General features: G+C 57.9%; 2 protein-coding genes across 3 annotated transcripts; one reads left to right on the forward strand and one right to left on the reverse strand.

Annotated features, from left to right (window-relative positions):
* Positions 1–2148: 2148 nt before the first annotated feature.
* On the forward strand, positions 2149–5188 carry FAM110D (family with sequence similarity 110 member D). 2 transcript variants are annotated; one of them, XM_021683578.1, is made up of 2 exons: positions 2149–2215; positions 3995–5188. In XM_021683578.1, exon 2 carries the CDS (start codon positions 4090–4092, stop codon positions 4906–4908), a length of 819 nt encoding a protein of 272 aa, XP_021539253.1. In that variant the 5' UTR covers positions 2149–2215; positions 3995–4089; the 3' UTR covers positions 4909–5188. The 2 variants fall into 2 exon arrangements, with proteins under 2 accessions (XP_021539253.1, XP_044769844.1); XM_044913909.1 differs by having other exon boundaries at positions 2163–2201.
* A 1223-nt stretch (positions 5189–6411) lies between these two features.
* On the reverse strand, positions 6412–9815 carry C4H1orf232 (chromosome 4 C1orf232 homolog). The gene is made up of 4 exons (XM_044913910.1): positions 9732–9815; positions 8330–8413; positions 8145–8242; positions 6412–6712 (listed from the first exon to the last, which is right to left on the reverse strand). The coding sequence occupies exons 1-4, from the start codon at positions 9813–9815 to the stop codon at positions 6412–6414; spliced, it is 567 nt and encodes a 188-aa protein (XP_044769845.1).
* Between the last annotated feature and the right edge of the window lie 23 nt (positions 9816–9838).

Below are 9838 nucleotides of genomic sequence, written 5' to 3' on the forward strand. Positions count from 1 at the left end.
CCCCCCCCCCCCCCCCCCCCGGAAGCCAGCCGGAAGCTGATCCAGTTTGACCTCTCCAGCATGAGCCTCGCTGCCAGGAAGGTAGAGGGTCTGTGTCCATTGGCATCCTGGGACAGGGAACTGTCACCCCTCAGACTGGGAGCTCCTGAGAGCAAGGCGGCTCCTTGACCACCCCCACCTTGGACTCCTGAGGGCAGAGCTGCGCCTCCCCTCTCTGACTGGGCACTCCGAGGTCTGGAGCTGTCTCCCCCCTCTGACTCTGAGAGAGTGCTCCTGCAAGGAGGCGGGGTCATTTCTAGTCACCCTCCTCAGACCAGGGCTGCCCCAGGGCGGCGCCTGCAGTCCACTCTGAAACCCCTCTTTCTGTAGCCCAGCATCTGTCTTGGTCCCTAGAAAAGAGCTGAGAAGCCCACCCCCGCATGTCCCACCCCCACTCTGCCTGCCCTTCCACCCAACCCGGATGCTCCTTTAAGACCAAAGGGATGGGGGTTGCATCCAGTCAGACACAACAGCCCCATCCTCCCCCTCCTTCACAGGCCAGGTTTCCTGCCATTGACAGTATCCCAGCTGGGCCCTGCCCAGCCTCCACACTTAACCCCTTCATGACTAGATCTCAGTGCTCGGGGCCTGCACCCCAACCTGCATCTGTAAAATTAGGAGAATAAAAGTATCCCTTTCACTGGGTTGTTTTGAGGATTAAATGTGTGAATCACAGAACAGTGCCTAGCATATATTAATCCCCCAGTATAAGTTAGGTGTTAGTCTCATTGTGTGAGCTTGGATGGATTTCACATCTCTAAGCCTCAGTATAGAAGCTGTTAAATGGGAAGTAAAACCCACTACTCCCAAAGATTGTCCCAGGGATGAATTGCGATCATGTAGATGAAAGTATTTTGCAAAGATACATAACATAACAATACAATATGGAACTATAACAATACAATATGGAACTATCATGGACCAATGAACAAAAAAACCCAAAAAAACCTTCCCCTAACTAGGTGATAAAAATCTCTTACCAGCAAATGGGCCTCCCCGTTTTTCAGACTCATTATCTTACTTGACAGGCAGAGGGTGCAGCGGAAAGAGTGGTTTTGGAGTTGGATTTTGGCAAGATCCCATTTCCTCATCCATTAAGTGGGGTGGTCACCCCTACTGGGCCCCCCTCTAGAGTTCTTAAGAGAGACAAAGGAGATTGAAGAGCACAGGTGTGAATGTGCTTTGCAAACATTAACAGTTCTACAAGGGAAGGAAAGGGGTTTGTGGAGAGTGGCCCAGCTAGGAGGGGGGCAGGGGCCCCTTGGCAAGGGTGTTGATTTTTGAGCTCTGGGTGCTGCAGTTTATTGGGGAGAGGGGAGATCACCAGATACCAGCACTGTGGGGACAGGGCTCCCCCTTGAGACATGAGATGTCAGCTCGAGAAGTCCCCAGTGGGGCAAAGCAGAAAGGAGGCCAAAGACACTGGCTTGGCCCCAGAACCATCCCTTCATCACCCTCTTCCCAGCCAATCCCATTGGCCATCAGAGGACCTTGGGCAGAGGCACCTCCAAAGGGCTCAGAAGTGACTGTCATGCCAAGACTTGCTAGGGCAGGCTCACCCCGCACATCCGCAGCACCAATGACCCCACCCTTAGGCTACAGATTCCGGGCCTCACCCCTAGGGAGAGCAGGCCTGCCACCCTCCACACACCCCAGCCAGGACAGGCCTAAACCTGCTACAGAGGAAAACAAGCACAGTCAGCTAGAACCCTGCTCTGCCTTCGTCTTTTAACCAAGAGGTTCTGCCACGGCCTAGAAGAGGGGGCTGACCCCACATGAATAGCATATCCCTACCCAGGCCTCTGGAGGAAGCTAGGGAATCAGGAGACCTTGTTTGGGTCTTGGCTGTACCCCAAGCTCACTGTGCGTCCGTGCAAATCACTTAACCTGTCAGGGCCTGTGTGACCATCTGTAAAATAAAGGATGTGGACCTGGCCCAAAAGTCTTCTCCAGTCCTGCGACTGTGACCAGGAAGGAGTTAACTGGAGACCAGGCTCCGGGTCAGGAAGGCGAGGGTTAATGGGGGGGGGGGGGGGGGGTGGAGGCTCTCTCTCCTTTTCCTGTGGAGAGTGAGGTTTGGCTGCCACCAAAGTTACTTCCAGTCCTTGCTGTCCCTCCTGTCCTTGTCTGGTCCTGCCCAGGGACCCCTGCATCCAGCTTCGGTGAGCGCACAGAGGTGAGTGCATCCCCAGCCCAGGGCCTGGGTGGGAAGGCCCTCAGGGACCCAAGGGCAGGGAGGCTGCCACCAAGCCAGTGAACAAGTCCCCCCCTCCCCCCAAGCCCATGTCCAGAGCTGAAGCCCCGGGCAAAGCTCAGACCACTAACCACAGGACTGGGAGAAGGTGGGCAAAGGGATGGAGGGCACAGGGATGCCTGCCAGGCTTCTAGGGTGGAACATCTGTGGTCGAGCATCAGAGCCAACCCAGGAGGCAGGGAAGAGACAGTGGATGGCAGACTATTTTGGTCCCTGTGTTTAAGGACTTTTTATAGCCTTGCTGCTCAGGGCTGGGAAGAGGAGAAAGGGATGGGAGGATACTCATAAGGTCAGGCAAGCACAGTGCCCCCTGGGACCTTGGAATCTGACCCATTGCCTGGGAGAGTTCTTGAGAGCCACGAGTGAGGGCACTGCCAGGCTCTCCTTGCTGCCTGGGCTTGCAGTCACCAACTACCTATGGGCCGGCTTACTAGACACCGGATAAGGGTGTGTGTGTGTGTGTGTGTGCTGGGGTGGGGGGTTTGGCAGGGTTTCTGTTCCAAGGCCTCTTGGGGGGGCCTCCCCCCATCCCTGGCAAGTTCTGCTGTTTTGTTGCCTCCTGACTGGAGGTCCTGTCAGGCCCCAGAACTTACTTGTCCCTTTCAGCTGAATGGAGGATTCACAGAGGAGGGAGCAGGGGTGGTATGGGGTGTGCTGAGCCGTGTGGGTGGCCCATTCTGTTACAGCCAACAGCACTGTCAGCTCTTGATATACAACCCCTCCTGGTCCCCTTCCCCAGTGGCAGAGGGGAGGTGGCGGACCAGGGTCACAGGGTCTCAGGATGAGAAGAGGGCAGGGACCCTGAGGGCAGATTTCTAGGAGGGCCGGTTATTGGGAAGAATTTGTGGAAGGAACTTTTTAGTGAGGCAAAAGGCCCATGTCTAATGGAAATTGCTTAGTATTACAGCAGAAGGAAGAGAAGCAAAACATGAGAGGGAAGTTCTGCTCGGCCCTGAGACAGGCCATCTGAACTAGTCCCGCACTGCAAGGCTAGAGACCAGGGTTTCAATCCCAGCCCCTAATTCTCAGTAAGACCTGAGCAAGCCCCTTCCTCTCTACCAGTTTCCTTTTCTGTAAATGGAAATGCAGAGGTGGACGAGGTGGGGAGGAATTCCCTTGGCAGCAGTACAGAGGTGGTGGGTCGCTGGCTGACATGACCTGGTCACCACCTCTCTCTTTCCCCATGGCCCTGCTGGGACTGGGCAGGGCAGTTGGCTGCAATTACTGGAGGCTCCTACCCTGTGGTTATATCCCTGACCTCGGGTGTTTGGGGGCGGGAAGGGTGGGCCCTGCTGGAGCTAGCCTGTGGCTGGGGAGCCTTCTTGTCTTGGACTCATAGTTGCTGGGTTGGGAAGAGGTATTTTTTCCGGTTGAGGCACTTTCGGGAACTGAGCCGGGACCAGCCCCATTTCCTTTTCCAAGTGTCCCACTTGCTGATGCTTGCTTGGCATGGCTCTGTGGCCAGATTGGGGCACCCTCCAAGGGGCATGTTTCTGGGTGATCAGGGCGCCCCTGCTCAATGTCTTTGAGGGATAGGGCGGTGGGGGGGGGGGAAGGGGTAGTCTGAGCCTCTGCCCCTTAGGCTTGGTAAGGCTGATTTCGATGGGGGAGGGGTGGCTGGCTGATCCTATTCTCCGAACGAACGCCTGAAGGAGAGGTGCAGGGACATCTCTCTCCTTGACCATTCCTCTTTCCCTATAGGCACCAGGGAGCCCCGGCCAATTACTCTTGGCTCCTCAACTAGCTGCCTTACTTCCAGTGGCTTATGGGGTACAATCCTACCCAGCTCCGCTGAGATGATCCTGGCCTCTCCCTCCACCCAGTCCAGGGGACGGACCCCCAGCGCAGCGGAGAGGCTGGAGGCCGACAAAGCCAAGTATGTCAAGACACACCAAGTGATAGCACGACGCCAGGAGCCAGCTCTGCGTGGGGGTCCCGGACCGCTCACCCCGCACCCCTGCAATGAGCTGGGGCCCCCTGCATCGCCCAGGACGCCCAGGCCTGCCCGCCGGAGCAGCGGCCGGCGGCTGCCAAGGCCTGACTCCCTCATCTTCTACCGCCAGAAGCGGGACTGCAAGGCTTCGGTGAACAAAGAGAACGCCAAGGGCCAGGGGTTGGTGCGGCGCCTCTTCCTGGGCGCCCCCCGAGACGCCACCTCGAGCAGTCCGGGCCCAACCGAGCGACCAGCGGCTCCTGGGGTTTGGGCCGCGCCCCAAGATGCCCCGGAAGCGGCCGGAAAGCGGGCGCTGTGCCCCACCTGCTCACTACCCCTGTCGGAGAAGGAGCGCTTCTTCAACTACTGCGGCCTGGAGCGCGCGCTGGTGGAGGTGCTGGGCGCTGAGCGCTTCTCTCCGCAGAGCTGGGGCGCCGACGCCAGCCCCCAGCCCGGAACGTCGCCGCCGCTCGGCTCTGGGGACACCAGCGACTGGACGTCCAGCGACGGCGACACGGATCGCCCGGACGGTGCTGGCGGCGGCGGCGGCGGCTCAGAGGCGGCAGGCTCGGCGCGGGACGGGCGCCCCCCGGTGTCGGTGGTGGAGCGCAACGCGCGCGTCATCCAGTGGCTGTACGGCTGCCAGCGCGCCCGCGGCCCGCCGCGCGAGTCCGAGGTGTGACTGCGGCCGCTCGGGAGCGGGCTCCGGGGAGTCCCGGCTCCGGGGCCCGGGAGCGCTAAGGGGTGGGCGCAGGGCTGGGCCCGGGCCCGGGCAGGGACGCCCTGCCTCTGACGCGCCGGGTGCCTTTAGGCGAGCCCTTCCCTCTGGATTCTTGGTTTCCCCCTGTGAACCTTGGGAGGATGGGACAAAAGGATTCCGAAGGCCCTTCCGAGAGCCGACGACGGAGGGAGGGGGCAGCTACGTGGCCCCTGTGGAGGCCGGGTCTGGGGAGAGAAGCCTGGGGTGGGAGGTTAGAGAACCTGCTGAATAAAACCAAAACGTTATTTAAAGGAGTCGTGATGTTGGATTAGGGAGCAGATATTAAGGGAGGGGGCGGGGCGGGCTTGCGGGGTTACGCGCGTGGGTTTTGGAATGCGGGCTCCAGGCTCCCTGTGTGACCCTGGGCAAGCACCTAACCTCCCCGAACCACAGCTGCAGCCCTCGGTGATCAAAGTATTTTTGAAATGGTCATAAAACGCACGGCAAAGTGCCCGGCATATAGAAAGTGTTCAATAAACGACAGCCACTAAGACCACTACGGAATTAGTACTGACTCTATTATGACCATCTCCTCCACCGACCCCGAGGTCGGTCCAAACTAGATCTGGGAGTCAGGAATAGGGTGTTTGGGGAGTTCTGGGGAGAAACCCCAGAAATCTGGGGTTCCCCGGCCGAAAAGGCCCCCATTCCTGGAGATTTGCTGCCCCCTTTTGGTTACTAGCTATGAATGGGCTGAGATAGGAAGAATCCAGAATTGAGGACAGTAAAGGAAGGGACCCTTCAAACCAGTATTTTGTTAACCCGCAGCCTCACATCGGGCCACTGTCTTCCTTTCCCTCAAAGACACACAAGGTCACTTGTTTGCCTCACACATCCACACCTCCAAGTCTTTGCTTACGGTCCTCTTCCCTTTGCCTGGGCTACCTTCCCCTGTCTTTCCACTCATCCTTCTAAGATTACACGTATTCATTCCCCCTCAGAAATTCCTGAATTCCCCAGTCGGCATCATCTCCGAGCTCCCAAGTACAGCCTTATTTTTGTGCCTCAACTTGTCACCTTCTGTGGGACCCGCTGGTCGTCTGAGTTCCCTCTCCAGGTCTCTGGCCTCCTGACTTTCCCCTAGTACAGGGAGGGTGCATATAGCAGAGTCACAGGCAACGTTTGTCGAATTAAAAGAGGCTGAACAGGGCGATGGGGCCTGTCCTCTGGGGTTTCTCAGGTTCCTGTAAAGCTGTACCCTAAATCGGACACAATCTATCCTGACACCAGGGCTGTCTGGTCATTTTCTCCCTGTACGTTTGTGGGGGGGAGGACGCTTTGAGCTGGACCCTGCCTTGAGGTTGCCCACCCAAAAGCAGTCATCCGTGCCGTCCGGACAAAGGCACGCGGTCACACGGGGTGTCGGGTCAGGGTCTTTATGGGGTTGGGGGAAGGAAGGAGCGGGTACCCGGCTGGGCCGCCCTGCTAGTCGCCCTTGGGCGCAGCCTTCACCCTCATCTCGGCCAGTTTGTGGGTGAGGAAGCCCCACTTGAAGCCGGCCACGGCGTCGGCCTCCCCCAGCTCGGGGCGCTCGGCAGCCTCCTCCGCGGCCTCATCCCCGGCTTCGGGGTCTGGCTCCGGGTTGGGATCGGCGCCGCGCAGTATGGACGCCGCTGTCGCCTGCTGCTGCTGCCACCTGCTGGCGAACGCGTCCCAGAACCCCGGCCCGCGCGGCTCTGCCTCCGTCGCCGTCACCGCCTGCGAGGGGGACTGCGCCGCCAGCGGGCTGCGGGAGAAGGACGGGTGTCACTGGCCGAGGTCGGGGGAGAGGAAGAAGAGGGGAGACGGGGTGCAGGCGCTAGTAGTGGGGGGGAGGAGCCAGAGGGAGGTCAGGTGACTGGGGGGCGGGAGACTGGAGGCCAGGGGAGGGCTCAGAGGCACAGGGAAAGGGGGCTGGGGTGGGCCAGGGTCAGGGGATTAGGTGAGGGGTCTGGGAAGAAGGGGCCGAGACCAGGACTCCTGGGGAGAGAGTCGGGGTCAGGGGTTTAGGAAAGACTCGGGGAGAGGCGTACCGCCAGAGGAGGGAAGCCTGACATGAGGAGTCCCGAAAGCTGTGGGAGAAGCTCGAAAAGCTGTGGGAGGAGCCCGGAAAGCTGTGGGAGGAGCCTGGGCGGGGGCGGGGCCCAGCGACGCTTGGGGCGGGGTCAGACTCTGGGAGAAGGGGTCCGGGAAGCCAGGGTGCAAGCCCCAGGGAGAGGCAGGGTGGGGGCAGGGGTGAGGTTCTGAGATGGAGGGAAAGGGGGACTGGGAAAATGAGGAAACACTAGAGAGAAGGACGGGTGGAGCGACCCAAGGAAATGAGAAAGGCCTAGATGAGGGCTTAGTGGGGAGGAGGACTGGAAAAGCGGCAGGGAATGTGGGGGGAAGGGCAGTCAAAGAGGGGGGATGAGTCTTGAGGTGGGAGCCTCAGATCTGAGAAGGAGTCCTTGGAGCTCTGGGAGGGACAGGGGATGAGCGCCAGGAGGGAGAAAGGAAGCCCTGGGGCTGGAGAGATGGGTGGGTCAGGGGGACCCCAGGGGAGAAAGGAATAGGGGAGTGTCAAAGAAAGGGGGTGTGACTGGGCTGGAGGAAAGGGCAGAGAGGGAGTGTGTACTAGAATAGAGCTAAGAGAAAGGAGCTGCCCTGGGTCCCACCCGCTAAACCCCAGCATCAAAGCCTTTCTAAGTCAGTGGTTCCTAACTAAACTAGAGCGCCTCACGTCCTCAGGAGCAAGCTGCAAATATAGATCCCAGGCCTCAGCCCACACCTGCGGAATCAGAATCTTTGAAGGAGGGTCTGGCACAAACTCCCTAGGAGGATGAGATTTTAGACCAGCATTGGGATCTGGACCACCCTCTGTTCTGAACACCGAAACATTCTCTCTTCTGTTTCCTGATTGTAGAGAGATGACCTCTCCCATGTGGATGGGGAGGAGAGAGAGAGAGTCTAAAGTACCTTCTAGCACCTCAATCCCAACAGCCCTAAAGTCCTGCTGAGATCTAACTTAAACTCCAGATAGGTTGATTTGGCCTCTTTCCTGATGAGAGAAAAGGAAACAGCCTGGGGCTGGTCCTCCCCCTTCCTCCTTGGTCGGAAAGATAGACAAATAGACCAGAAGTAAAGGACATGGGAGAAGGGGGACCCCAGGCCCATCCCAGCCCCCACCAACACACACGTACTGGTCAGCACAGGGCTCCGGTGGCAGGAGCTTGTCCTCATCTTCTTTGTTAAACAGAGACGACATTGTCAGCCAACCTTTCACCCCAACCCCCTGAACCTGGGAGGAAGGGGCTGGGAGTCAGTGAGGGGTCACAGCAGCCTCTGCCAGGCTCCCCCAGGCTGGGGTGAAGAAGGGAGAACTCACCCGGCGGGCCAACTGTGACACGGGATGGAAAGCCTCTTCTGCAGGTTCTGCCGGCTCAGATTCCGCTAACGCTGGCTTCCCTCTCTGGGACACAAGACCCCCTCCCAGCATGAGAGAGGCCCCAGAGGAATGGGACCTCCCTTGCCCACTGCTAGCCTGGTATGCACACCCCGGCACCCCAAACCCTCACACCTAAGCACCCATCTCGTCCGCTCACACCCTCCATAAATACAGACAGGTAGACCTCTACACAAAGCCGCCAGTCTGTGTAGTAGAGCCTGAAGAAACCCTTGAGCACACACCTGCTCACCCATAGACATAACCACACGCACCCAAAAACACACGAAGGCAGAGATGTACACACACACGTACAAACATAACACCTGCCGATGCCTTCACAGAGGCCCTCAGGAAGAGACTTATGCCCCAAATACTCACACCTGCCCTGTCTATCTCCAGTTCACACCCACCCATACAACTTCATGGGGCATTCTACCTGGACGCCAGTCCTAATCCTGACCCATAGATACTTCTACACAAGCCCATCCTGGGACACCAGGATGTCTAGACAGATACTTATTCACACACATACACACACGCCCTACAGAAATAGTTACGGGGGCGCCTGGGTGGCTCAGTTGGTTAAGCGACTGCCTTTGGCTCAGGTCATGATCCTGGAGTCCCGGGATCCAGTCCCAAATCAGGCTCCTTGCTCAGCAGGGGGTCTGCTTCTCCCTCTGACCCTCCCCCCTCTCATGTGCTCTCTCTCTCTCTCAAATAAATAAATAAAATCTTTAAAAAAATAAATTAAAAAATAATAATAAATAAATAAATAAAGAGAAAGAAATAGTTACGGCCCCTGCGACATCTGTTTGCACAACTGCCACTTATCACAGCCTCTGGATGTAAGACTGTTCCCAGTTTCAGAGCATTTTTGATCTTTCATGTCAGGACAAACATGGTCCAAGTCTGGCTCTGACCTGAGGCTGTGATAGTGACCCTCTACGTCAAGCACCACTGCCCCTTCTTCCAGTCCCGTAGGGCTCACTTCCTCTCAAGGCGAGCCATCCGTATTCTGCTGAGCCCTGCCCACTGGAAAGTTGTCAAGCCCCATGTACCCCGGGTGGCTACTGCCCACTGGTCCTGGAAGGATCTCTTCCGTGTGGTAACCCTTGAGATCCTTGGAGACAATGACCATTCTTCTGGTGGCCCCCAAATCTTCTTCTTCAGTTTTCTTAAATACCCTGGCTTTCTGCACCATGCCATTTGTCATCCCTGAGTGTGCCAATGGCTTCTGCACAAATATGCCCTCCCCCCAGAGCTGTCCCTTGCTCTTCCTTGTACCTTTCACTCCTGCTGCCCCTCTGCCACGACCCACCCAGCAAGCATGGATGGTACCCACCTCCTCTGCCAGGTCTTCCTCAGATTCCCCACTTAGGGTTTGTAACACTTTGGACTTGTAGGTTTTCCAGAAGGCCTGGTTCATGGCTGCAGGGGAAACAGACCCGG

The sequence above is a fragment of the Neomonachus schauinslandi genome, chromosome 4 (genome assembly GCF_002201575.2).
Source record: "Neomonachus schauinslandi chromosome 4, ASM220157v2, whole genome shotgun sequence".
Lineage (NCBI taxonomy): Eukaryota > Metazoa > Chordata > Mammalia > Carnivora > Phocidae > Neomonachus > Neomonachus schauinslandi.

Bases quoted from the DNA above. Each gene is read 5' to 3' on its own strand.
- FAM110D (XM_021683578.1), top strand. From the start codon at position 4,090: ATGATCCTGGCCTCTCCCTCCACCCAGTCCAGGGGACGGACCCCCAGC.
- C4H1orf232 (XM_044913910.1), bottom strand. From the start codon at position 9,815: ATGAACCAGGCCTTCTGGAAAACCTACAAGTCCAAAGTGTTACAAACC. The intron at 8,414-9,731 runs GTGGGTACCATC...CTTGTGTCCCAG, and splicing joins AGGAAGACCTGGCAGAGGAG to AGAGGGAAGCCAGCGTTAGC. The intron at 6,713-8,144 runs GTACGTGTGTGT...CTTCTCCCGCAG, and splicing joins CCGGAGCCCTGTGCTGACCA to CCCGCTGGCGGCGCAGTCCC.